The 26,988-nt window shown below is 50.7% G+C and overlaps 1 protein-coding gene and 1 long non-coding RNA gene across 4 annotated transcripts; one reads left to right on the top strand and one right to left on the bottom strand.

The window, feature by feature from the left end:
- Klk5 (kallikrein related peptidase 5) lies at window positions 1-8,360 on the top strand. 3 transcript variants are annotated; one of them, XM_047528290.1, is made up of 7 exons: window positions 1-137; window positions 557-656; window positions 942-1,025; window positions 3,235-3,493; window positions 4,191-4,447; window positions 4,530-4,663; window positions 7,070-8,360. In XM_047528290.1, the coding sequence occupies exons 3-7, from the start codon at window positions 953-955 to the stop codon at window positions 7,223-7,225; spliced, it is 879 nt and encodes a 292-aa protein (XP_047384246.1). In that variant the 5' UTR covers window positions 1-137; window positions 557-656; window positions 942-952; the 3' UTR covers window positions 7,226-8,360. The 3 variants fall into 3 exon arrangements, with proteins under 3 accessions (XP_047384246.1, XP_047384245.1, XP_047384244.1); XM_047528289.1 differs by having other exon boundaries at window positions 14-137; window positions 513-656; XM_047528288.1 differs by lacking the exon at window positions 1-137 and having other exon boundaries at window positions 474-656.
- Window positions 7,589-11,056, bottom strand: LOC124966708 (uncharacterized). The gene is made up of 3 exons (XR_007105398.1): window positions 10,934-11,056; window positions 10,556-10,825; window positions 7,589-10,413 (listed from the first exon to the last, which is right to left on the bottom strand). It is a non-coding gene; the product is annotated as an uncharacterized LOC124966708 (long non-coding RNA).
- Between the last annotated feature and the right edge of the window lie 15,932 nt (window positions 11,057-26,988).

The following is a 26,988-nucleotide window of genomic DNA, read 5'->3' as shown; positions in this document are numbered from 1 at the left end:
GGGCCATTGCAAAAGGCAGAATCACAAACAGAACAGCAAGACACAGGGACACGGAAAGGCAGGGACGGAGACGCGGAGGCACTTGAGACACTGAGACACGAGAAAGGGGAACAGAGGATCCGAAGACGCGGAGAGAGGTGGGGGAGAGAGACTGACTTGGCCGAGACCAAATATCAGGAGGAAAAACCTCCCAGATGGGAGAGCGAAGAGTCCGGAGAAAGGACGGGAAGGGATGGGGGGTGAGGCTGAGCGACTGAAAGGCTCAGAGAAGAAAGAAGGAAATCCTGGAGCCAGGCAGGGCGACCCCGAGCCCTGAGAAGCCCGGTCGGGGAAACCGGGCGGCAGGGAGGGGCCCGCCAGACCTCCGAGACCCCTCCCCATTCCGGGGCCAGGGCGGGAGGGCGTGGCCTCGGGATGGGTGGGGGGGCTCCGGAGGCGGAGGTGAGGGGAGGCAGGAGGAGCGACTGCAGGGGCGATCGGCGGGCGCCTCACTACCGGGGAATGCGCCCCAGGGACCAGTGGGCGGTTATAACCTGAGCACGGTGCCCGAACCCAGGAGGCGGCGGCGGCAGGGAGGCAGCGCGGCCCGAGGAGTCTGCGGCTGAGCTGGGAGCGGGTCCTCCACCCACTGCTGGGGACGCGGGGAAGCGCGGCAGGTGAGGCCTGAGAGGGGGCTCAGCAGACAGGGACGGAGCGGCGTCCTCGCGTGTGGCTCTGATCTGAATACACCCTCTCTCTCTCTGTCCTCCCTCCTCGCGGGAACTGGACGTTGCTGGACATCCTCTGCCCTGAACTCTAGGTCTCTGGGTCTCATCTTGGCTCTGATGGTGGGGCAATATCCTCCTGGTCCTTCTCTGCCCGGAAAATGGTGTAGGGAAGGAGGAAACGTGGGTTAAGGGCTCCCGGAGTCACTGGGCTTCCCCATCCTCTGACCCCACCAGGTGCAGAGGCCATGGCTACAGCAGGACCCCCCTGGATGTGGATGCTGGGTACCCTGATCTCAGCCCTGATTCTAGGTATCACAGGTAAACAGGACTCCTATATGTGTGCATGGGACTCTGGGTGGCTGTCTATGTGGCCCTGGGGAGCCTGTCCCCTGGGCACTGCTCGGGACTGGCTGTGGCTCTAGGACTGTCCAACTCAAGTCTGCATCTGTATTTGTGACTGGTCATTGCGTGGGGCACACATCCAGGTGCCTGGGCATGGTGACTTACTGCATATCAGGTGACTACGTGTGGCCAGCAGACTTGACCTTTGAGGCTGGGTGATGGTGTGTGTGCACGCGAGTGCTTAAGGCTGAGCGTGGCTCTACAACTGCGTGGGTGATCTACATGGTGCTGAATGCTACTGTATGTTCAACGTGTGTGGCTTCTTGGCTTTGTATGACGCCAGGTTCCTAGGGTTCCTGTCCTTGTGAACTTGTCCCTGTGTTGTGGTATTACATGCCATAATAGTGGCAGTCACTTTGAAAATGTGTGACCATATGCTTGCAGGTAGCCATTCGTGTGCTTGTGTCTGGGTGCCTGTATTAGTGACCTCTTGCTGGCTACAGCCCGTAGGGGTGACTGTGTGTGACTGTGTGTTTGTGTGGGGCTGTGCGCATACCGCTGTGTGTGATGGTGCAGATCTGTGTGTGTGTAGGGGGTGCAAAAGCCGCTGCCACTGTGCAGAGGTGGCTGTGGGAAGGCGAATGGCAAGTGATTTGGACATGTGACCGTCCACTGAGCACAACCTTGTCACCATGTCAGCCTGCCTGTTTGTAAAGTGTATGGCAGTCTCCCGTCCATGCACACATGGCAGCTGTGCATGCCACTGATGGGTTGACAGCCTGCTAGTCTGCCCCTGCATGTGTGCCTGGGGACAGTGTGCCACCTGACAGCCATGCTGAGGAGACCATGGTGTCATGTGCTGGACTGTGAGAGAGTCGGGTGCGTTTCTTGGAGCATGCTTGTGAAGGAAGGCAACAGGGGACTCCCTTCTCCCGTGACGCAGCAGGTGCCCGTGTTGCCAGTGGACCTGTGAGTGGTCGCAGAGAATTGGCAGGAGGATTCGGAAGTCAAGTTTGTGTTTGAGAACTCAGAAAGCAGCCCTCTTCTCCTCGCGTGGTGGCACAGGCCTGCAACGCCCGAGGCTTGGCGGGGCTCGGGGGGTTAAGGCAGGAAGATCACAAGTTCAAAGTCAGCCTCAGCAACTTAAAGAGACCTTAAGCGACTTAGAGAGACCCTGCCTTAAAGTCATCCCTCTCTACCCCTCCACCTGCCACCCCAGCTGAGCCCTTTCCAAAGGGCTCTTGCAGCCCAACTCTAGCTCCGCCCACTACTTCTAACTCCGTCCCTTTTTCTCAGTGTGAATCCCTGTAGACCAGGCCACCAAGTCAGAGCCCACTTGGACTGTGACCACCTGCCAGGCTCCGCCTCCATAGCCCACCCCTTTCAGCCAGGCTCCACCCTCTGTGTTGTAGGTGGCTTCTAGAGCCCAGTCCCAGCTGGGCTGGTGGCACACAATGGTGTTCCCAACAACTCAGGAGGCTGAGGCAGGAGGATGGCAAGTTCAAAGCCAGCCTCAGCAACTTAGCAAGGCCCTAGTAACTTAGTGAGACTCTGTCTCAAAATAAAAAATTAAAGGACTGGGAATGTGGCTCAGTGGTTAAACACCCCTGGGTTCGATCCCCACTACCAACAAAACAAAGCAAAAAAATATCCCAGCCCCCACATCCCCTTCCAAAGTCAGGGCTGTTAGTAGGATCCATCTTCCCATATTACCCTGGCCTTGTCTCTGCCCAAGTTGGTCCCTGCCTCATCTCAGACTCTGCTGCCCTCAGATATGACCCCAGAAATTGAGGCCTGACCCCTTTCTTGAGACCAGGTGCCCTCCCAAAAGCCCAGGTCTTGGTCCCTACAACCCAGACTTCACCCTCCAGATTGTCCAGAGCTCCTAAACCCGATTTTACCCTCCTCTGACCTGACCTCACCCTCTGAGCTCTAGCCAATCCCTGAATCCTCGAGGTCCAGAGTCAGGCAAGTCCAGGACCGGAGCCTGGGCTTTATCCCTGTCTAAGCCTCTTAGATCCATTTCTGTGACCCTGACCCCACCCCTAAAGCCCTGACCCCTCAACGTAAGCTCTGAGGTTAGATATCCCCTGGCCAGTCCTACCTCTTGAGTCTAAGCCCCATCAATTGCATCTAAGCTCCAGCCCAAGCCCAAGCCCACTTCCCCCCCATCTTCTGTCCACAGAGCCTATTCTTGCAAATAACGTTTCCTGTGACGACCCCTCCACCGCCGAGCCCTCTGGGAGCAACCGGATCCTTGCAGCCGAGGACGGAGAGGACTCCCGGTCGGATGACAGCAGCAGCCGCATAGTGAATGGGTCTGACTGCAAGAAGGACGCCCAGCCATGGCAGGGCGCACTGCTGCTGGGCCCCAACAAGCTGTACTGCGGGGCGGTGCTGGTGAGCCCGCAGTGGCTGCTCACCGCTGCCCACTGCCGGAAGCCGTGAGTGGGGCTGGACCGGAGGGGCCGGCCGGGAGCCGAGGACTGGGAGGAAGGGCAGGGAGGTGAGGGGAAGGGATGGGGTGAGGGAGCGGGGTGGGCAGAGTGGGGATAGGATTAAAGATAGAGCTGGGGGAATGGGGGAATGGAGAGGGGACTAGGATGAGCTTTGAAAGGGGGGTGAGGTTGAGAATGAAGATGAATGAAGGGCAGGGCTGGGGTCGGAGACAGAAGTGGGTTGAAGATGGAATGGGGTTAGGATTGGGAAAGGGATTGGAGATGGCTGGATTTGGAGTTGGGAATGCAAATGCAGATGAACCGGGGACGGGTGAGGGGTTGGGGCTGGGGCTGCAGGTGGGTTTGGGGTTGGAGATGGAATTAAGTTCTCTAGAACTGGGGGGTCAGGTAGGTGTTGGGATGCGGTGGGAGTAAAGATGGCACTGAGAGGGCTTTGGATTGGGAATGGGGTAGACTTGAGGGTGCAGTTGGGACTAGAGTACAGGGTTGGGGGCGATGGCTTCTTGGGGAAGGACTTAGGGCGGGATGGGACAGGAACAGGCTTGGAGTTGTGGCTGGAGGTGGGCGTGGGGTTGGAGACCCCTGGTGCTGGGGTTGAACATGGGGTGGAGCTAGAGTTCGACCTGGCGTTGGATTGAGGATATGGATCAGGGCTGGTGATGACATGCACCATCTTCCTCAGAGTTTTCAGAGTCCGTCTTGGTCACCATTCCACGTCCCCTGTCTATGAATCTGGGCAGCAGATGTTCCAGGGAGTCAAATCCATCCCCCACCCTGGCTACTCCCACCCTGGCCACTCCAACGACCTCATGCTCATCAAACTAAACAGAAAGGTCCGCAGCAGTAACTCGGTCAGACCCATCAACATCTCCTCCACCTGCCCATCTGCCGGCACCCGGTGCCTGGTGTCTGGCTGGGGAACCACCAGCAACTTCCAACGTGAGTGCAGCTTCCTCCTGACACCTGCCGGTCTCTCCCCTCAGTGCCTTTCTCCACCTCTCACTGTGTTCCCGTTTGACAGATGACTTCCCCAAGGTCCTCCAGTGCCTGAACATCACTGTGCTCAGTGACGAAAGGTGCAAGAAAGCCTACCCGGGACAGATAGACCAAACCATGTTCTGCGCCGGTGACGAGGTGGGCAGAGACTCCTGCCAGGTGAGGACTGGAGGCCTCTCCACGTATTCAGCAGATACACAGAGTGCCAGTCACGCTACCCAGACCTTGCTAAGTGATGGGAGTCCAGGGGTGACCAAGACAGCTAAAGCCCCGTTCTCACCAGGTGCCCACTCTGGAGCCGTGCCGCCCAGTAGAAATATCACAGGAGCCACTCAGTTTTAGATTTTCTAGTAGCCACACTTTTAAAAGTAAAAAAGAAACAGGCGAGATTACCATCAATAGCATATTTTATTTAATTAAATATATCCTAAATAATAACATCACTTCAAATGTAATTAACAGAAGGCAATAATGAGCAAGATCGTTGACCTCCTTTCTTTTCCCTTTCTTGTTATGTCTCTGAAGGCCAAGGTGTATTTTACACAGCACATCTCAATTCAGCAGGCACGTTTTAGGTGATCCATAGCCACGTGTGGTTAGAGGCTGCTGTATTAGCACAAGTCTAGAAGGAGAGACCAAGGCTGCAGAGGCTGGGCAGGTTGGGCACTGCACAAAGGTGCCACACCAAGGAGAGGGGCTGTCCTTCACTAGTCATCATAGTTCTGTCTGTCTGGGCAATTTTCAGGCATGTGGCAGGTAAGTGTTGTGTTCCAAAAAATCTATAAGATGACAGTTTTCCAACAAATGTGAGCAGAAACTGAGTGACGCCAGGAAGCCAGATTCATAAAGGTTAAGGGGACAGAAAAGGCATGTGCAAAAGCCCCCAGGCAGGAAGGGGTTTGGCTGAGTCAAAGAAGGTAAGGCACCCGTGTTCCCGGGGAAGGAGTGTGGGGACAGTAGGAACAGAGGCAGGAGAGGTGGGCAGGAGCAACCTTCAACAAATACTCTCCGTGGCTAACCCAAAGCTCCCCGTGCTCTCAGAAGCGTTGTCTGTTAAGGAAGACAGAAATCGGAATCACACTGTTGAGCAGGATCCTCCATGTATCCGGGCCTCCAAAGGCGCTGCAGCCGTGGGGGGATGTTCCTGTCATTGGTGCTTTGGTGGTCAGTGAGCTGTGGACCCAGCAGCCCTCCAGCCCCTCCCATGGATGCACGAGGCCCCCACATTCCGCAGGCCTGGTGGTCACACCACTGTCCCTGTCTCCCAGACTGAGCTGTTCCCACTGACCCCTGCACGCATCTGCATGCGGGGTTGGGGGATTTTTATCAGAGGAAGAGAGCACTTCTAGTGGGGATTCAGCACTTCCAAACATGGAGCCCTTCCGTAGCCAGGCTCCTATTTTGTTTTCCCAGACCTCAGGGCGTGTGGTCTGAGGGTGGCCACAAAATGCTATGAGCAAGAAATAATAACAAACTACAAGACTCATGCTAATAGTATAATAGCCACAGCAGCTGACTAATCGCCGTCTTAAGTTGTTTGCTCGAATCCATGAATTCCCTCACTTAGCCATTATCATCAGGCTTATTATGGACAAGAAGCCAGGGACCTGAGCGGTTCACTAACGGCCTCTCCAAAAGATCTGTGCAGGGATTTAAATGAAAATCCATGAGCAACCGAAGCGCTGGTGAATGGAACTTTGGAGGTGCAGGTGTCCAGGCTGGCTTAGCCCAACGTGGTCCCTCCCTGCTAGTGTGGAGGAAGCCAGGCCTCAGGCGTCCTCCTAGCCCACACCAGGACTGTCCGGTTATTCAGATTTTGCATAAACATAAATAAGAAATGACAAGGAAGATCAATGAGTATCATCATCAGAGATAATTACAGGGAAGTGTGGGGAATTAATTCAGATGGGCAACACAAATGAGTCCAAGGGCGCGGTGCTCCAGCAGGGGTGACTGTCCCCAGGGAGCATGTGGCAACACCTGGAGACATTCCTGGGTTGTCACAACTGCGAGAAGGAAGCCCATCACGGGCCTCTGGTGGGCAGAGCCAGGGCTGCTGCTGAGTGTCCTGCTCAGCCAGCCCACAGCTTGGAGTTATGCAGCCCATGGGTGGCCAGTGCCCGGGGCCAGGAAGCCCTGGTCCAGCGGTGGGGGCTGCATTTTTTGCACAGGATGGATTGGTGTTGAGGATGAGCGAGGAGAGAGGAAGGGGCATTTGGCAGGAGGCAGCAGGCTGCCAAGGCCGGAGAGGGGAGGGAGAAGAGGGATGGAGACCTCGGGAGACGGCAGAAACAGCGTGCTGAGAGGACAAGTGGTGGACCCGGGAGTGAAGATGCTGGCACAGAGGGAGGGGCGTCGGGGAGAGAGGGCAAGTGGGGTCCTAGGAGTTGGACTTGGGGAGAAACGTTAGTGACCTTTCCCTGTCTGGCCAGTCTTTGACCTGGGTCCCCGTCTCCACCTTCCACCTGTCTCTGCCCCTGCTTCCCCATCTGTGTGTGGCTCTGGGTCTCTGGTGTCTCCCTTCCCGACATCTCGCCCACCTCTGCTTCCCTTTCTGCCCCACAGGGTGATTCCGGGGGGCCTGTGGTCTGCAACGGTGCCCTGCAGGGGCTGGTGTCCTGGGGAGATTACCCCTGCGCCCAGCCCAACAGACCCGGCGTCTACACCAACCTCTGCCTGTTCACCAAGTGGATCCAGGACACCATCAAGTCCAACTCCTGAGCCGCCCCAGGATGGGGGCACTGCCCACCTGCTGCAGGGACCCCGAGCCCCCTTCCAAACCCTTGTCCTTCCTCATAGCACTGACAATGTTACCTCTCCAACCCCCACCCCCCAAACCCCCTGGGACCCAACCCCCTCCCCCAACAGGGGACGGTTCTCCCTGGGGACCATTCCCAGAATGACCAGGGCCAAGACTCAGTCTCCCCAGAGCCTTCGTTCTCAAGCCTGGGGTCCACTCTCTTCTGCAGCCATGACTCAAATTTAGTCCTGGAAATAAAACATCTGAGGAGAAGCGGCCTCTGCGTGCACGTGGGCAGCTGGGGAAAGCTGCTTTTCCCCCGGCTGCTGCATTCGCTCTGTGAGGTCATTTGCCTACCAGACACAGTCACCAAGCTGCCGCTCATCAGTTTCACAAATCATCTAGTAGTTATTTATTTTATTTTATTTTTGCCAGAACTGGTGCTGGGGGCTGGACATAGCAACAGAAAAAATAATAATTCCTACCTCACAGAGCTTCCAGTAGCAGGAATAAAGGGATGGATAAATACATACTGCAGTAATTACCTGAGCAATATGATTGAGAGCATGGTCCGAGGGAGGAGAGGGAATGTGGGATCTGGGGGTCCCTGGACACCAGACAGTGGAGGAGGGCGAGAGAGGCACGTTTGGTCCCCCAAATATGTCCTCCTCCTAATTTCTAGAACCTGTGAATGATAACCTTATTCCACAACTTACAAGGATCCTACTTATGTATTTTTTTATTTTACAATGGTTTAAAAGCAATATGCATTTAGTAGAAATCATAGTTCAAATTTTGAATGTTTGTCCCTCCCCAGGTTAGCAGTGATTGTCCTCAGGGTGTGAACCTTAAATGCTCCCCAAGGCTCCCACGCTGAAGGCTTGGTCCCGCAGACCGCGCTGTTGCAGGGCTGGAACCTTTAGGAGGTGGGGCCTGGTGAAAGGCAGTTGGGGTGTGCCCTTGAAGGGGACACTGGGACTGTGCCCTCCTGTCCCTCTCCTTGCTTCCTGGTAGCTTCAAGGTGAGCAGTTTCCCCCACCGTGATGGCATGGCGCCAACAGATCATAGACGGAAACCCCCAAAACATAAGCCACAATAAATTTTTCCTCTTTTTAAGCTGTTTCTCTGATATTTTGTCCGAGCAACAGAAAGCCAACTAATACAGGTACTTTCTTGTGATGCTGAGTGGCAGCCAGCCATAGCTCCCCTCAGCCGCGGAATCTGAGGAGAAACCCTTTGGTGTGTTTGACAGGCTAGATACAGTGGATGCATTTTTTATGTATGCCATTTTCAATGTGCAAAGGGTTTATTGGGCCACAAACCATGGTAAGTGGAGGAGCATCTGTCTGTACAGCAAAAGGACACTGCCGATGTGGTTACGTTGGGGGTCTTGAGTTGGGGAGAGGGTGCTGGGTTATCTGGGAGGACTGCCCTGACGAGAGGGAGGTGGGAAGAGCAGAATGAGTGAGACTGGAAAATGCTACACTGCTAGTTCTGAAGATGGAGGGGCCTGAGCCCAGGAATGTGGGTGCAATCTCAGAGCTGATGGGCATGGGAACGGGTCCTCCCTGGGGCCTCCACGAGGAGCCAGCCCTGCCCATGCCTTGATTTCTGCCCACTGAGACCCATTGACTTATGACTTCCACAACTGTAAAAGAGTAAATCTGTGTTGTTTTAAGCGCCTCTGTTTGTGGTGACTTGATACAGCAGCCACGGGAAGCTCATTCGAGGGGTCTCTGAGGATCTGGCATTTGAGCTGTAACCCGAGGATGAAAAGTGACAGGCCCAGGAATGTCCAGGGCAGTGACATTCCAACAGAGAGGACAAATGAAAGACCAGAACTGGAAGCAGGGACTTTTCCAGGAACTGAAAGACCCGGGGACCTGGCTGTTTGCTTCTTTTCCCTAAGAGGTAGGGAACTGGTGGCCCTTGTTGAGCCTGATGGTGACATAATCTGGCTTAAGCTCCAAGGAGATCATTCTAGCTCTTTGTGCAGACGAAAAATGGTAAAGCTGACTGGTCAGGGTAGGAAAGGGAGGTGGGTTACCAAAAGAATATTCATGAGTTTAAACTGGAAAGGGTGGGGCAGGGCTGCCGCCTACAGGATCTGCGCCTCCTCTCCTCCAGTGGGCTTTCTGGGGTGGTCTTGCTCCTCTCACTTCCCCAGGGGACATTCTATTTCTCACCATGTTGACTGTACAAGGTCTGGCAAGGCAGCTCCCACCTCCCCCTATAAATGGCTCCAGCTTTTGGCTTTTCTTAGTTCATAGCCCTAGACAGAGAGTATATGATTGGCTGTCTTGGGGTCAGATGCTGACTTGGTCCAATCAGCTATGGCCCAGAAAGGTGGGACCACATGACAACAGGGATCCCCTAATCACCCTTCATCAATAGCAGGACAAGGGCAGGACAAGGCCCCTAAAAACGTGGGCATGGTAGTCAAGGAAATGGGCAACGCATCAAAAGGCAGGTATTTGAGTCTTCAGCACTTCCTGAAAAGCCTTGTACTCTTTCTGGAACTCAGTTTCTCCCTCCATAAACTGAGAGGATTGGAATGTAATGAATTCCATGTGCCTGTGGAGTTCTGAGACCCCCACAGCGTACTTGGGGTTGGACACAGAAAGTCATTCCAGGGATACCTTGGAAATTGAATACTCTAGAAAATGAGGTACGTTATAGAATGCTATCAGCAACAAATCACCCAACCAAAAACGGACTAACTAATAAGGACAAGTACTATAGACCCCCTACCTTCCTTAAGCTTGTATTCTACCAGAGAGAATCAGGTCAGTTTTATCCTTCAAGTCTTGTAATCTTATAGTGGTAAAATGACTGCCTCAGCTCCAGGTAACACAAGCTCAATGACAAAAGGCAGGAAGGAGAGGTTCTCCGGGCAGAGTTCTGTCCATCAAGAAAGAAAATCTCTCCCCAAATCATCTCCCCCACCCCCAACTTATCCTTGGGTCTCAATGACTACTCTCTGGGGAGGGTCTCAATGACCAAGTTCTAGGTCGGAGAGAAGCTGGGAAAATGAGTTGGTGGCATTTTTCTGTGATGGGGTGTAGTCTTTGAAAACGAGGAAAATGGAGAAAAATGGTTGTTGGAGAGCTTGTAGTCCCAGCTGCTTGGGAGGAGGCAGGAGGCTTGAGCTTGAGAGTTTGAGGCCAGCCTGGGAAAAATGGTCTCCATTAAAAAAAAAAAGAGAGAGAGAGAGAGGAGGAAGAAGGAAGGGAGTGAAGGAGGAAGGAAAAGAAACGGAAGGAAAAGGAAATGGCAGCTGGGTGGACAGAGAAAACATTAATCAAACAAACCTAGTGATTACTGTCAACAGTCACCCACATGCGCTCCTTGTGCCCAGCCATTTGCAAGTTCTCACGACAACAATAGTGGTGCTCCCAGTGTTGAGGACGCTGGCCTGGCCGGTGAGCCATCTTTCCGTCTCTGGAGTCACCACCTGGCAATTACCATTGGGTGAGCTGCGGCGGACGTGAACTTGGCCTGGCTCTAGTGGCTCTCCAAGCAGGAGTGAGGCCAGTGGTAGGCCCAGAGCACCGATGGGATTCCAGGTGACAGGGTGACGCCTATTTGAAAGAGTAAAACAACAAAATGAAGAAGAGCACGATCTAGCCAAAGGGCCCTCTCTGGTGACAAGCAAAAGAGTCACACTGTCTTGAACAGTAAAGTTTTACCTTGCAACCCAAGAAGTCCAGGCAAGGACAGTTCCAAGCAGGACAGGTTATCTGTCTGCTCCAGTTGAGGGTCATCAACCTCAACATCAGTGACGGTGATTGGGGTCTCTCTCTGAGAGGTTGCTCTTTTCCAGAAACCACCCTCGCAGAACTTCCTTCATTCCCATTGGCCAGGATTGGGTCACATGCTTTTTGCTAAACCAATCACAGCTTTGGGGTATGGAATTATCCTGTTTGATTTGGACCAATCAGGACTTGCCTTCCGAGATTGACACCAGAACCTCCCCTAAAATATGAAGAGCCCTTCGGTGAATGAAATCAAGACTATTTTATCAAAGGAGGGATACTGGGTAAACAAGCAGTGGTGTCTGCGCTATTTGCCCTTTCAGCAATATTTTAAATTAACTTTTTATTGAAGGATACACAAATGTGCACCTAAGTATTATAAACTCCAATGAGTTTTGACAAATGAAACACACCCTGTGACCAGCACCCAGGTGGAGCAACACAGGCCCAGCTTCCCAGAGGGCTTGGGAGAGTCCCCTGTAGTCACTGCCCTCTCCCAAATGTAGTGCTTTCATGACCTCTGTCATCATAAATTAGATTTTCCCATTCATAAAATATGTATAAATATAAATTTACTTAAATGGATTTATAAAAATATAATAAACATAAATAAGATCATGCAGAGTATTATTCCATGTTTGGCTTCTTTTGCTCAACATTTATGTTTATGTAGCTCATCTGGATTTTTGTTGATGGTTGTAAATGTTGAATTTCTTTGCCGCCCAGTACACCACTATGTAAATAACCTCCAATTTATCTGTGTTCCCTATGAACCGGCATTTGAGTAATTTCTGGTTTCTTTAACAGTTATAAAGGTGATGTGCTGGGGAAGCATCTACCGTAACCACGGTGAAAAGAACTCAGAAGGCGCTGATTCTCCGCCTTCTGAAGAAGACGCAGGAATCACACCCCACGCTGCTTCTTGCAGATGGGAGGGCCTGGGTGCACTCTGCCTGAAATCTGGGCTCCTGGTGAACAGAAGATCAAAGAAAGGTGTGGGGGCCAGGAGGGAGAGGTGGGTGTTTGGTGACCGTGTCTGACAGCACGGAGCAAGCTGGCACACCTGAGACCTATTTAACCAGGTTCTCCCCACTAACCATAGGCAGCCCAGTTGGTGCTCAAGTTGGCACGTGACCTAGATACATCTGTGTGGCCTCGTGCCATCCTGGTCTAAGCAATGAGATGCAAACTGAAACTTACTGGTCCGAGTTTCCTGGGAATTTTTTGTTTTGCTGAGAAAGGGGAGTTTGGACTTTTCCCTCTCTTCTGACCTGGAAGGTGGGTGCCTGGAGATGAGATGGACCAGCCACCTTGCACCCTGAGGACAAAAGCCAGAATGGCTCACACTCTCCATGATGTTAGGTCTTCAGGCCAAAGTCACTCCATTTTGAAAATCAGCACCTGCCCACCCAGGCATGACCTTCCTGGTAGGCCCACCCCAAAAGAGTTCCTAACTACAGAAACCACAGCAAGGACGTCAAGTAACAGTCACAGGGCCAGACCAGTTATTTTTTAACTACTCCATTGTACATGACTATATAGTTTAGAAGTTTTTTCCTGCAGGCTGCTGCTCAAACCTCTGCTTGAACTCAGAGCTATGTCTCTCGTGGATATTTGCGCCAGTTACCCTAACAGATGATTTCTTAAGTGCTCCAGACCTGCCTGAACTTCTGACATCTGGGCTTGGAACATGCAGAAACAAATCCCCAGTGACTGGGATACCATTGTTGGCTTCTATATGCTGTTTCAGAGGGCATGGTCCTCTCTATCAGCAGAGGGGAAATGAAGTTTCTAGAAACTGAAAACTGAGCTGAAGCATTGTGCAGATTTTCCTAGGAATCTTGACCTTCTCTTCCTGAATGAGGATCTTTTCCAACACAGAAGCTGGCTCCAGAACTAGGAGGGGACTGGTGTCTGTAAATAGCTCCTATTAAGGGTGGAGAGGAGCCTGCATTTCCTGCATGGCGACATAAGTGGGAAGAAGCACAGAGCCATGATGGTGCAAGAAATATGCGTCTTGCATATTGAGACAGGCTGCAAAACAAAATCCGTGTTCAATACGAAGAGCCGGATTAGTGAAGAACAGACTAGTGGGCCAGAGAGACAGAGACCACCTCAGAAAGAAGCTCATGGGAAATGCATGGCATGTTTGGGGAGTCAGCACATGATTACCCCAAGTGAATGAAGGAAGAGCAGATGCTTTGCTGAGAAAAACTGATTTACTGTGCACAGAAAACCAAATCTGGATTCTAATCACACAACAAGGTGGAACTCAACTGTATCAGAGACTGCTAGGTTCAGGACAGACTTAGGAATTGAGGAAAAGAAAATCAGGGCACATTACTTTGGGTCTCTTGAGATAGGGAATGACTTCTTATGACTTCAAAAGCATAAATCATAAGACAAAACATGGATTAGTTTGATTATATCAAAATTAAGAGTTTGGGTTCAAAGGAAGGTAAAAATGGACTGTTAATGGGCATTTTCAGAAGAGGGAAAATTGTGATAACAAAATAAACGAAAGACTAATACCTATAATATGCAAGAAGCACCTGTGAATTAATAAGAAAAAAGAGGGGTGTCCTAATGGGAACATGAATAAGGCATAAACACAGGCTATTTAAAGAAGCAGAACACCAAAAGCTAATTAACTGACTAGGAGATCTGCAAACTCATGACGGATCAGCAAAGCTCAAACTGAAACAACAGTGGGATTCCACTGCACACCAGTTAGGCTCGGAAGATGAGGGTGGGTACTGCCCAGTGTTGCCAGGGGTGCAGAGCATCAAAACCTTCAAGCTCTACTACCTCCAATCTGAAGATGGCTCTTCCTCTGCTTCATCAAATTGAGCAACACACGCCCTGTGACTCAGCAATCTCCCAGATACGCATCCCATACACATTCTTACACACCCACATGGGGACACGTAGGAGCTTGCGCCTCGCCATGTTCTTTGTGGTGGCTGGGGAAGTTGGAAGCCATCATGTGTCCGTCACCAGAGGGACTGTGGTGCGGATGTGGTGGCATTCACCTGGGGGCTCCGAGGCAGTGGTCAGATGCAGTGAGCAGGTGTCTGAACACGCAGCAACACGGTGGTCTCAAGAACCGGAATAGCAACTCAGATGAGAAGGCCAACGATGGTGCGATCATGCAACACCAACTACGTAAATTAAAATTACATCTGTATGAGAACCACAGTGCACATTTTGTAAGCCCAAGGGGAGGGTGATGGAGAGGAAAGAGGGAGGGAGGGAGGCAGGAAGGAAGAGAGGATAAAAGAAGGATTCTGGGGGCTGGGGAGATAGCTCTGTTGGTAAAGTGCTTGCCTTACAAGTACAGGGCCCTGGGTTCGAACCCCAGCACCACCAAAAAAAAAAAAAAAAAAAAAAAGGATTCTGGGGCAGAGGTGTGCTCAGTGGTAGAGCACTTGCCTACCATGTGCAAGGCCCTGGGTTTGATCCCCAGCACCAAAAACAAAAACAAAAAAACCTGTACAGTCAGTGATGATAATGATAATGATGCATGTGATGCCCAGTCTCTTTACCTAAGTTATGAGAGGATATAAAATTAAGTTTGTCAAACTGTCTGTTCATTCCTTGTGTAGATGTGGGATGCTGCCTTTTGTGGTTCCTGTGCTGTGGCCACCCTCTGGTGCTACATTATGTCCAACTTGTTAAATACTTAACCTAATCCACTTGTGGCCAGCTCTTGGTTGTTTGCATATCCCTCTGAAATTCCCGGCATTGGCTCAGGACCTCAGAGAGGCTCCAACTAAAGGCAAACCGTGTCCTCAGTTGTGGTTCCAGAAGCCCTGGGTGCTTGCTCCTGGGGTGATTGGTCCTGACTGGAAACTGAGGTCAGGGAGTGGCCCCAGTTTTACTGGTGGGAAGGTCCTCCCAGTGCATTCCTCACACCAGATAAGCATCTAATTGTTGGCTGCGGAGAGGCTGGCTGTGGGTTCCCTTTGGTTAGTGACAATAAGGATGATGGCAACAGCTACCATTTAGCCAGACATCCTGCTGCATACTGGGCATGCCTCCTCCTGTCCTCACAGCAACCTCAGGAGGAGGCTCCGGACAGTCAAGCAGCTGAGGGGCAAGGAGGTTGGTGGATTTGGCTCTATTTCTGCAGCTGGCACTTGGCAGAGGCGTGATTCGAATCAAGGGAGTAGGAGTAAGAGCCTCTGCCTGACCCCACCACCCGCTCGAGCCAACGAAAGCAAATGGGATCAAAGCTAGAGAGACCCAAGATGATGGGGTGAGGACAGAGACTCTGAGAATGTTAGAGAGATGAGAAGAGAGTTAAGGACAGACTCAGAAAAGGAGAGAGAGAGGTCTGGGGGGCAGGAAGGAAGAGGGAGGGAGAAAGGGAGGGAGGAGGAGAGACTTGCTAAAAATTTAAGATAGATTTAAGGAGAGAGTCTAGGAGAGGGAGAGATTCAGACTTAGAGAGAGAGACTTGGATTTGAAGATAGACAAACTCCAATTTAAAGAAAGAGGAAGAAAGGGAGGAAGGGAGAGAGGCTTCTGTGGAGAGTTTTCAGGGAAGCAGGTCAGGATCTGGTCTCCCTCCACTTCCAGATGCCTCCCACCCTAGCCTAGTGGCCAGGATCCAGTGGCTCCACCTCTCTTCCAGGTGCCCTGGGCTGAGTCTCCTATGGACACTGTCCGTTGTTTAGTAAGAAGGGGACACAGCAACGACGCACTAGGCTCAAGCCCTCACCTGCTTCTTATTCTGCTCAATGGGCTGCGGGTAGGACTGCCTTGAGCATTAAAGGATGCCCGCGCAAATAATGGTGGAGGCACATGCAGACTTGGCACAGGGTATGCACATGGAGGTGATTGCCTGTGATCGTTAAAAACACCACTCTTACTGTCCTGGGGTTCTCCGAGCTACTGGCGCAAGCGTGGAGATGATTGTTCATTTCCTTGCTACTTAAAACTGAATCAGGCAGTGGCGCACACCTGTAGTCCCAGGGACTCGGGAGGCAGAGGCAGGAGGATCCCAAGTGCCAGCCTCAGCAAGCTAGGGAGATTCTGTCTCAAAATAAGAAATGAAAGGGGCTGGGGACGTATCTCCGGTCCAAAAAAGAAAGGAAGTCGGGGGGAGGAAGGAAAGAAGGAAGGAAAGAAGGAAGGAAAGAAGGAAGGAAGGAAGGAAGGGAGGGAGGGAGGGAGGGAGGGAGGGAGGAACCCACTCTGGGAGCATGTTTGAAATGCAAATTCTAAATCGTACCCCAGGTCAACTGGATCAGAGCTGCATTTTCACAGGATCCCCTGGGGATCCATATGCACGTTCAAGTTTAAGATGTGGAACTAAGAACCCCAGGAAGAAGTCATTTTAAACTTGTTACTGGAATCCACATTTGCTCTACAGCACCTCCGGGAGGTCAGTTTAAAAAACTGACCTAGGACCTGGAAAAGTGGTGGGCAAGGCCCCAACTTGCAGGGACCCCTTTCCCCAGCTACCTGACTTTCTACGAGTTCCCTGACCACCCTGAGCCTCGAAAGGACCAAAGTCCTCTCGTGTAACACCATTCCACCTTATGACGCTGCTTGCTCCAGAATTGGTGCTGAAAAGTGTCCTACCACTTTTAGGTTGGAGCCTGGCCATAATATAAAGGACAGGCTGCTGGGATCCATGGCATTATAGTTGATTTGCATCCTCAAAACATACAGTAGGATCCTAGTCCCGGTACCTAACAATGTGGTCTTCTTTGGGAATAGGGTTACTGCAGATGTAATTAATTAAAACAAGATCATACTGGGTAGGGTGGGCCTTTCATCCAGCATGACTGATGTCCTTAAAAGAAGAGGGAAGAGTATGGAAGACAGGAGGAGAGGACATGGGAAGCTGGAGGAGTGACTCTGCTGCAAGCCAAGGAACCCCAGGGATCAGCAGCCACCACAGGGAACTAGGCAGAGGAGGGAAGGAGTCTACCCAGAGTCTCAGAGGGAGCAAGGTGCTGCTGACACTTGGATTTCTGACTTCCAGCCTCCAGAACTGTATTATGCTGTCTTGAACCAGTTAGGCTGTGGCGGTTTGTTACAGCAGCATTATGGAACTAATATTCATGGGATGGCCAGTCCTGTATGTAGGTTCTGCAAGGGTCTGGACTATTTCAGGAACTCCTTCCTCCAAAGAAAGAACTAAACCCAGGTCTACTTTATAACAGAATACAAATAACCCACCTGCAGGTGAAAAGATGTTCAACTTCTTTAGTTATGAGCAAAAAGCAAACGAAAACCCCAATCAGACAGTACTGCATTCCCATCAAATCAGTTTAAACTAAATATAAATAAATCAAATAAATACAGGGAAGAGTCCAAGACGTAGCAAAATTGTGGAGCATCTGGACTTCTCCTGTGTTGTTCCAGGGCTGTAAAATGCTATCACCGCTCTGAGGAGGGGCCAGAAGTTTCTGATGACATTAAACATGGTCTGCTATGGCCCACAGACCAGCTTCTAGGTTATACTCCAGGAGGAGCAAAAGCACTGTCCACACAAAGACCCGCACACAGATGTTCACAGCTGCTTTATTTGCAGAACTCTGAATGGAAGCGACTCAGACGTGGTTCCGTGGGTCCACAGGAGCATGCATAAGCCAACTGCAGGGAGGCCGGCCAAATCCTCAACAGTTAGAAGGAACAGATTGCGGCTACCTGGAAAACAAGGGACCTCACGTGGAGAGAATGGACTGATGCTCCCATTTATACACGGCTCCAGCCAGGACTCAACTATGGTGGGCAGAAGCCAGGGCACCTGCAGCACGTGGGTGGCGGTGCCCAGGGCCTGGCGAGAGGGGGCTAGTAAAGGCTCTGCTTTCTCTTGGGTTTGGGTTACACGGACATGTGCAATTGTTCATACTGTGAAAAGTGCAGTGTGAGTTTTGTGCATTTTATTGTATGTGAGGGGTTTTTTTGCTAAAAACTTGAACCAAGCTTGAATCATAGTAAATGACGTGTGTTTAAGAGTCCAGGGTGGCGTGAACGCACGTCTTCCACTCACTTTGAAACAGATTCCAAAATAAGATGAGTGGATGGGAGGTCAAGAGACAAAGTGCGTGTCAGGGAGGGTGTCCTGCAGGGAGCAGGGAAGAGCATTCTGGGCAGAGGAACAGCAAATGCAGATGCACTGCACTGTGGCAGAGGTGGCCCCCTTCCCCTGTTTCCACCCTGTCCTGCCCCTCATCTGTTCTCTGTCCAGCCCACAAGGGGGCAGGTGTGACTGACAGAGGCGGGTAGCTCATGCAAAGCAGTCAGCAGTGTGGGTTGTTGGCTGCCTGGGGCTTGCACAGGAGTTCAGCGGTGGGGATAGAAAAGGGTGGGTCACCCCACTTAGCAGTGAGAAGAGTTGAGAGTCTGGTCAAGGCAAAAGTGCTTCCCTCAGAGCCCACCCTTCTGGGCAAACACCCTCCCGTGCCACCACCGTGAACACGCCTCCCGCAGTCAGACAGTCCGTGTGGAAATTGAGAAAGGTGTGCCTTTGGGTGAGGGGCGGATTCTGAAGTGCTCCATGGCAGGGGTGGGGCTTGGGCTGCTGCCTCCTGTGGACTAGGGGAGGGTCGGATGAGGTCCCTTGTCTGCTTCAAAACTGTTGGTGACTCTCCACTGCTGTTAGGGTAAAACCCAGACTTGTCCTCGCATCCTTCGAGGTCTGACAAGGTTTGACTGCTGTTCACATCTCACTTCTCCAGCTTTCTTAGTCCATTCAGGCTGCTATTACCAAATAAATAGTCCTCCCTTCTCCACAGGGGATACATTTCGAGACCCCAGTAGAGGCCTGAAGCTGTGAACAGTCTCAAGCCTCGTATGCAAGAATTGTGATGCTGAGACTGTAGATCGCTGACTGAGCCGCTGACTGAGTGACTAACGTGAGGGTGCCGTACGCAGCACGGATACGCTGGCCACGTGGATGATTCACTTCTTGGGGAACACAGAGCAGCATGGCACAGGATCATGTACTTGAAATGGTATGCAATTAAAAAAAAAGCCAATTGCTTACTTCCGGAATTTTCCACTTATTATTTTTAGACTGTGGTTGACTAGGGTAATTGGAACCACAGAAAGAAAAACCACAGACAAGGTGGGTCTGCGGTACTGCCATCCGGGAGGCTTGTCAGCAACAGTAACTTGCTCCTCGCAGGCCCAGAGCTGGGAAGTCCCAGATCAAGGTGCTGTAGGAGCAGCACCTATTGAGGGCTCTTCTGTGCTTCAACATGGTGCGAGGGGCAGGTCTCTCTGGGGTCTCTTTTATAAGGGCACTAATCCCGGTTGCGAGGGCAGCTTCTCATGACTTAGTCACCCCAAAGGCTGCTCCTCCTAATACCACCACACTGGGGGCTCAGTCTCAGTGTGTGAATTTGGGGGCACAAGAGCTCTGTCCTTCGCACCAGCCTAATCAGACTCCACTCCCCTGCCTCCGTCAGAGGAGCCATGGGACACTCAAAAAAGTGAAGAGTTTGGTTTTTTTTTCTTTTTAAGAAAATCATCTTTAGTTACCTGATTATGTTTCACAGGCCAAAAACAATTAAATAAAAAACTTTGCAAACATGAAAACTCCTCATGAAGCACTTGCCAACACACATAAGTGACTGAGTTCATCAAGAGAGTTCATAGGTCAGGGGACCAGACTCCATTAGGTAGAGTGTATTCAATATTTAGTATCAAATGTGGTTTGATTTAATTTTTACCTTTAATTTCACCCGATGGATGGAAGGAGCTAGGGTCACTGATGGCCACGTCTGCTGGACCATCTATATCAAGCTCTCCTGTTTTATTATGTTGGGTGACCAACTCCTCAGGTCCCTTGCCTGGGATTCAACCAACCTCAGACTTAAAACATTCAGAGAGAAAATTGCCTGTACTGAACACATACAGACTCTTTTTTTCTTGTCTGCATTCCCCAAATAACAAAATACAGCAACTACGTAGGTAACATTCACGCTACATTAGGTATCGTCAGCCATTTAGAGATGACTTCCAAGTTCCCAGTACATCCCGCCATAGCACGTGGCCCAAGATTTTCTTCCACTGCAACCCACTGACCACATGCCATCGACCCCTCTGCTTCCCAGGCCCCAGTCAGCTTAAGCCTCCCCAGAGTTATTGCTCGCCCAGGGACAGACACTGCGGGACACACACCAACCACCAAAACAAAGCCTGGCATACATCAGGTGCCACCTAAGTGTTTGCTGTTACTATGATCATTTCTGCTATTCTTGTTTACAAAATGATACAAAACCAGAAAAGACTCCTCTGGGCTAAGAGTCTACCCTCTGCCAAACCCTGCTCCATTTTGTGACACCAGAGTCAAGTCACTTGATTGAATCCCAGTAAAACCTTAGAACCAGATACTGTTACTAAGCCCATTGTACAGATGGGGAAACAGAGACACAAGAAGTTTTAGGGACTCATTCATTATTGAGAAAATTCTCCAACGCAAAGAGAATCCTCCAGTAAGCCCCACACATCTGCCATTCATGTTCCATCTGGGAACTGGTTGGGGGCAGCCTGGTATCAAACTCAGGACTGGGCCCAAAACTCATGGTCTTACATTTCCCTCTCTCTTCCTCCCTTCTTCGCCTATCTTCTCTGCATTTCTCCCTACCTCTTCTTCCCCCTGCCCTGGGCCTCTCTTAGATTCCCATATCTGTGTCTTCCTGTCTCTGGTTCCCTTCCACCAAGTCCTTGAGATCCCAACTGAAGCTGGAGAAAACGCAGGGTCCTGATGGGGCATAGAGGATGGGGAGTGTTCCAGGAGTGAGAGGCAGTGGGGGTCGGAGTCTAGTCCTAAGTCAGGAAGAAAGGGAGGAGGGGAGGGACACTTGGCATTTGGCTGGGTGTGGTAGTGCCCACCTTTAACCCCAGTGGCTCCAGAGGCTGAGGCAGGAGGATTGCAAGTTTGAAGCCAGCCTCGGCAACTTAGCGAGGCTGTGAGCTGCTTGGCTAGACCCTGTCTCTAAATAAAATACAAAAACGGGCTGAGGGTGTGGCTCAGTGGTTAAGTGCCAAGTGGGAACGGCCAGGCCAATGCCCAGATGACGGGCTCACTGTGGTTAGCGTGAGGGTCCTCCAAAGACACGTGTGCAAGCTCGTCCCCAGTCCAGGGGGGCTGTTGGGAGATGGTGGGACCTTTCAGGGGTGAGGGCTGGGGGCAGGTCTTCTGGTCCCTGGGGGCACAGCATTAAGGAGGTACGGGGACCTCAGCCCCTGCCCTCTCCCTCCCTTTCACCTCCCAGCGTGCTGCCTACCCTCTGCTGCCATGATGGGCTGCCTCTCTGCAGACCCAAAAGCAACGAGGCCAACCAGTCAGAGACTGTAACCTGAAAAACTGTGGGCAAAACAAAAAAAAAACCTCTCTTTTTAAAGTGCTTTGTCCTGGGCTGGGGATATAGCTCAGTTGGTAAAGTGCTTGCCTTACAAGCACAGGGCCCTGGGTTCGATCCCCAGCACCAAAAAAATAAATAAATAAATAAATAAATAAAGTGCTTTGTCCTAGGATGGGAAAGCTGACAAAGACATGTTCTGTATGTGTTGGACTCAACAACATATATTAATAAAACTAATTTTAAAAAATGTACCAGAACGTGGCTCCCGGAGGAGCTGTCAGATGGTGACCACATGAGGTGCTGGGAGGGTGGTCCGCGTGGGGAGGGCCTGGAAGCTTTGTGCTCCCCGCCATACCTCATCCAGTGATTCTGTTCCACATGGCTACTCCTGAGTTCCACCCTTGCAGCGAGTATGGCCAGTCACACAAATACAAAGTGCTATGTAGGACTTCCAGGGAGGTTTCTTACAGGCTGGGGACAAACCCTTCGGACCCCTGCTTCTTTTCCCTTCTGGACTGCCTAGAACTTTGATGTGATGTCTAGAGCTCTTGAAGCTATTTTGGGTCAAGCAGTGATTCCAAGGGTAGAAGCTGTCCAATAAAATGATGAAGCAGAAAGGTAGAAGTTTGAGTCCTTGAAGGCTGAGATGTTGCCACCCGCCCGCCAGCCTCTGCACTACATTACATTAAAGAGAAATAAACATGCATCATGTTTAAGTCACCAAAATATCAAATATTAGTTAAATGATTTCAAATAGGTTTTAAATTGTGGCTATTAGAAAATTTAAAGCTATATTTATGGTTAATAGCATATTTTTATTAAGTCGTGTTGGGTCTATTGGTTCAATCTCCCTATTTTTTCTCATAATATACATATGGTTGAGGAAAACAGGTGTACGTCCTGAGGAACTCTCAACATCACAGATTCTCTTGATTGCCTGTCCTTCCGTTGCCTGGCATTTAGCTCAAGAGGAGTTGGTCCAGTTCTGGTTTGACCTGGGACCAAAGCTATTTTGAAGCTGATTCTGCATCTTCGTAGTGTTAAGATGCGGGTGTTCTCAGCCTGACCCATCTATTATCAATCTCCCTGTCTGCTTTCCACTACTGGTTTTAGCAGCCAATGATGGTCAATGCTTAGATCTATGATTTCATGAGAGATTGCAAAAGAGTGATTTTATAACTCTGTTTTCTGTATTTATGATTTGGAACTCTTCTATAAAGAATATTCTCTCATCATCTCTCAGTTGCTCCAAGGGACACTGAAGCGTAAAGAATGAGAGAGAGAAAACTACTGTGTGAAGACTCCACCCAGAGAAAACCAATGTTGACGTTCTCCTGTGTGTGCTGGACAGGCTGGGGCAGCAGCCCTCAAAGCCAGAGTACATGCTTCGAATCCAAACTCTACCCTGGGGTAGACCTCTGTGAAACCCCAGGAAAAACAGCACAGCCTCATGGGGTTGTTCCAGTCACAATGGAACCTAATAAGTTTTGTACTTGAACTTGGGTTTCAAGAAAAACTGTCCAGAGATCACTCTAGCAAAACACCCCTCCAGGGCAGTAGACGAAGACCAGTGAAGTTGTTCATCTTCACAATTAGGAGCTTGTCCTGGGTTTTTATAGGTTTTGAAAACAATGAACCTTAAGAAATAAGCCAGGGAAGCTTGAGGGCTGTATCATTCACCTCTCTGATAACAATTACGGGAGTCATCATTAGTGTTCACACTTAGTCATTGTTTTATAACTTATGCAATCAACTAAATGATGTTTCACACACTTTGTAAACAACTCAAGTATCAGAGGATCCTTTGAAAAATAGTTAGTATCTTATCAATTGCTAAGCATATAGCTTGGCGGTGTCCAGTGTGTTCATATCTTCATGCGATATTCTCATCTCCAGAACATTCTCGTCTTGCTGAACTGAAACTTCCGTTCCATCCCTCTGCCCACTCCCCAGGGGCAACCACCATCCTGCTTTCCTTTTTTTGGAACCAGGGATTGAACTCAGGGGGGCTTAACCACTGAGCCGCCTCTCCAGATCTCCAACCTTTTTATTTTATTTTATTTTTTTAATTTTAGAGACAGAGTCTCGCTGAGTGACTTAGGGCCTTGCTGAGTTGCCCAGGCTGGCCTTGAACTCACGATCCTCCTGCCTCAGCCTCCGGAGCTGTTGGGATTATAGGCGTGCACCACCGCGCCCAGCTTCACCATTGTGCTTTCTGAATTTCATTATTTTAGATGCCTCATAAGTGACATCATACAGTACTTATTTTGGGTGACTTTTTGTGGCTTATTTCGTGTTGACCATTTGAGAAGATATCCTTCCTGTTTCCAGGGAAGGGCCTGCGCTCTGTGAAGGTGCAGCTTATGGGTTCTCCGTTCACCCGCGGACTCGTGGGTTGCTCCCACCTCTTGGCTGCTGTGAATCATGCTACCGTGTGAGCAGGAGTGTGCATTGGCTCTTCTCGGTCCTGCTTCCAGGTATTTCGGGTATACACCCATAAGCAGGATTAGGAGGTCTGTGATTACGTAAGGGAGAGAAGTCCTCCCAGCTCATAGCACGAAGTGTGATTCAGTCCCTACCAGTGTCCGTGCGGTCACTCTGCCACGTCCCACTGTGCTTTTTTTCCAGAAAACTTAATGTGCCGGCCTTCGGGCTTCCGTCAGCCAACGGGGATACTAGCAGAACCTATAACCCAGGCTTTGGAGAATAAGTGAGCAAACGTACACATTTAAAAAAACTTCTACAAAAGCAACAATTCATACATGTGATACCTAGCGTGGGTCTCAAGGGCATCGTGCTGGGTCAAAAAAAAAAAAATTCCAATCTCAAAGAGTGACAACCTGCAAGATGCCATTTATGTGATCCCTCAAAATTATAGCACTGTAGTGACTTAGAACAAACACAGTGTTTGTCAGGGCTCTTGGGACACGAGGGGTGACAGAAAAGGATTTCTTTATGGGGGTGATACAGGCTCTGTATCCTGATTGGGGTGATTGTTACTTGAATTTGCAGAACTATTTATCAAAGGAAGAGAGAGAGAGAGAGAGAGAGCACACACATTGGGTAAAAAACAGTGAAATCCCAATGAGGTAGCATAAGGGGGCAGCAAGGTACCAACGTCACTTTTCTAGCTTTGACAGTGGCCTACTATTATGAAAGATGTTATCCCTGGGGGAACTGGGTGAAGGGTACCTGGGAACACTCTGTACTGTTTTGTAACCTCTCATGAGTCTTGACCAGTTTCAACACATAATAAAAATGGGGAGGGCACATCAGGAGTGCTCTGAGCTCAGCCACACCTCCCTGATCTGTCCAGGAGCGTTTCATCCGATCTTCTCCGTACTATTTTCAGTGTTCACTTTCTGACTAGTTTAATCATTGCAAAATAAGCCACAAGGTCCCTGTAGGGAAAAAAGGAAAAAAACAAACAAAAAAACACAATGCCTCCCACGGAGCCTTTAAAAGTTCCCAGCAGAAGGCTTTGCGGACACAGATGTCATTATGAATCACCTGCAAGGCTCACACCAGCCATTGTTGGATCACTTGTGTAATTGTCTAAACCGCGTTTCACAAACTGTGAAACCAACCAGGCTGCACAGGTCTTCCACGCCTCAACAGGAAAGGGAATCCACCAAGAGCCGCTTCCCGTGCCAGGCGCCCAGGCTGGGGGCCAAAGGCAGGAGGAGAACCGAGAGCATCGCTTTGCAGAGGCTTGTTTACGTGGGACGCAGCTTCGGGGTGGAGAGAAGCTGGAACTCGACCCAGGAGCCCCGGGGTTGTCGCCAGCCAGAGGCCCGGCAGATTTATTTAGGAAAGTAGACGCAGGGGGGGCATCTCTAGAGGGACAAGAGCGTTTGCGGGGTTCATTATCTGATCAACAGGTAGTGCTGGAACATCCCCCACATTCCACACACCTCAAGATATTCTCTCTGCTTGAACTATTTGAAGTGGGGGTGGGGGTTATCAAGTGCACAGGTAGATTTACAGATTTCCCAGGAATTTGGGAGTGACAGGCCTAGAAAAGGACATGGAACTTCTGAGTTAAAGTCTCTTTGTCCTTGTCCTTCCTTTGTGTCTTCTTTCTACCTCCTTTCATTCCTTCTCTCCTGCCTCTCACCCTGGAAGACAACCCATGCCACTTTTTATGCTTTGAAGAAGGGATGAGGTCAGGGCAGGGGGAGGAACAAGGTCAGGATACAGGCTGCTCACTCTGTGCCTTTTTACAAATGTGTATTTGTGCCATTCGGAAATACTTCCTAAAATTAAATTCAAATGATGCTACACAAACACACTAATGCCAGAACCCTGGGTTTAGACCCAGTCATTCCTCACCAAGTGGACTTGGAAAAGGACTTGAATTCCGCTTAGCCTCCGTTTCCCCTGTTTATGGTGGGCAGAGCAATAGTTGCATGTCCTAGGGTGGACACCGTTGAAACCAGTTAATCCTGCACAGCCCAAGAGCAGCCCCGGGTGCACCTCGCATACTTTCCTGATTAGTGTTAATATTCCCCACCAAGCCAAAAGGGACTTGCTTTCTTTTCACCTCCACTCTCCTAACCTAACCAAAGTAGCCAGCGAGAATTTAATTGGGGGGGGGAAATCCTTTTAAAATGAGGTAATTCATATTTCTGAACTAGAGTTTTTTTTTTTTTTTTTTCTTTTTTTAAACAGATAGCCTCATGATTTGATTTTATCCTACCTAGTTAAGTGTAACGACCCAAGTGAAAAGACCTAAGGCTCAGGGCCTGTGGGCGGGGTCGTGCTGCTGGCGGTGGGCGTGGCCATGCCGTGAGACTAGGGGCAGGGAGGAGCTGACTGCAGAAGATGCCCAGGGTCGCCTCGATCCACCCATGGATCTGGTTCTAACTTACTCCATCACGATTTCAGTAGCAGCCCCTGGGTCCTGGTGGCGTGCGCATCGGGGCACAGTCCTGCTGCCACGCACAGGACACCCACGCTGAGCAAAGCCAAGATTGAGCCCAGAGACACTGGGCTCCTGTCCGCGATCACGCTTGGCCCTTCCTTTTATTTCTGAGAGACCCAAATCAGGACCAGCGTGCGAGGTTCGGGTGGCAGCTGTCTTCTCTGCTCCGGTTTCTGAGGCCAGAGCAGGGCGCCGGGTCCCAGGGTGCGGGGCTCGGGAGGAGAACCCGGGGACACAACCTTTTATTCCCCCTGGCCCCACAGGGTGGCAGTGCCGCACAGTGAGAGGTGCGCTGCTCCAGCACGTGGGGAGTCCCCGCCCACCCGCCAGCGCCGCCACAGCCCTCGGCATCTGGGCACCTTCCTCTTAATCTACAGAGCGGGGGTGACAGTAGGTCCTACCGCATGGGATGTGGAGGAGATTAACTCAGTTAACACTTGGGAAGAGCCCAGAATAGAGCTGGGCACGAAATAAGTAGTCCGCAAGAGGAAGGATGGGGATGGTGGCGAGCTCGGCGGTGACGACGATGTCTATTTTTGTTGTTTTATTTGTGACTTTCTTTCTCTCTGGTTCCTTCACATCCACACCTCTTGGTATCTGTCTCCATGTTTCCTCTACTTTCTCCCCATCGCACCCCCTACCCCCCATCCCAGTCTGTTGGGGTCACCTCCGGGACCAGGAAGGGTCTGTAGATGCGGCAAACGGCAGGGTGCCCGGGACAGCCACCACTCGGA

This window comes from Sciurus carolinensis, chromosome 16 (assembly GCF_902686445.1).
Source record: "Sciurus carolinensis chromosome 16, mSciCar1.2, whole genome shotgun sequence".
Taxonomy (NCBI): Eukaryota; Metazoa; Chordata; class Mammalia; order Rodentia; family Sciuridae; genus Sciurus; species Sciurus carolinensis.
The sequence above is the reverse complement of the archived record's forward strand: the minus strand, read 5'-3'. Positions and strand labels throughout refer to the sequence as shown.

Bases quoted from the DNA above. Each gene is read 5' to 3' on its own strand.
- Klk5 (XM_047528290.1), top strand. From the start codon at position 953: ATGGCTACAGCAGGACCCCCCTGGATGTGGATGCTGGGTACCCTGATC. The intron at 3,494-4,190 runs GTGAGTGGGGCT...CATCTTCCTCAG, and splicing joins GCTGCCCACTGCCGGAAGCC to AGTTTTCAGAGTCCGTCTTG. The intron at 4,664-7,069 runs GTGAGGACTGGA...TCTGCCCCACAG, and splicing joins TGGGCAGAGACTCCTGCCAG to GGTGATTCCGGGGGGCCTGT.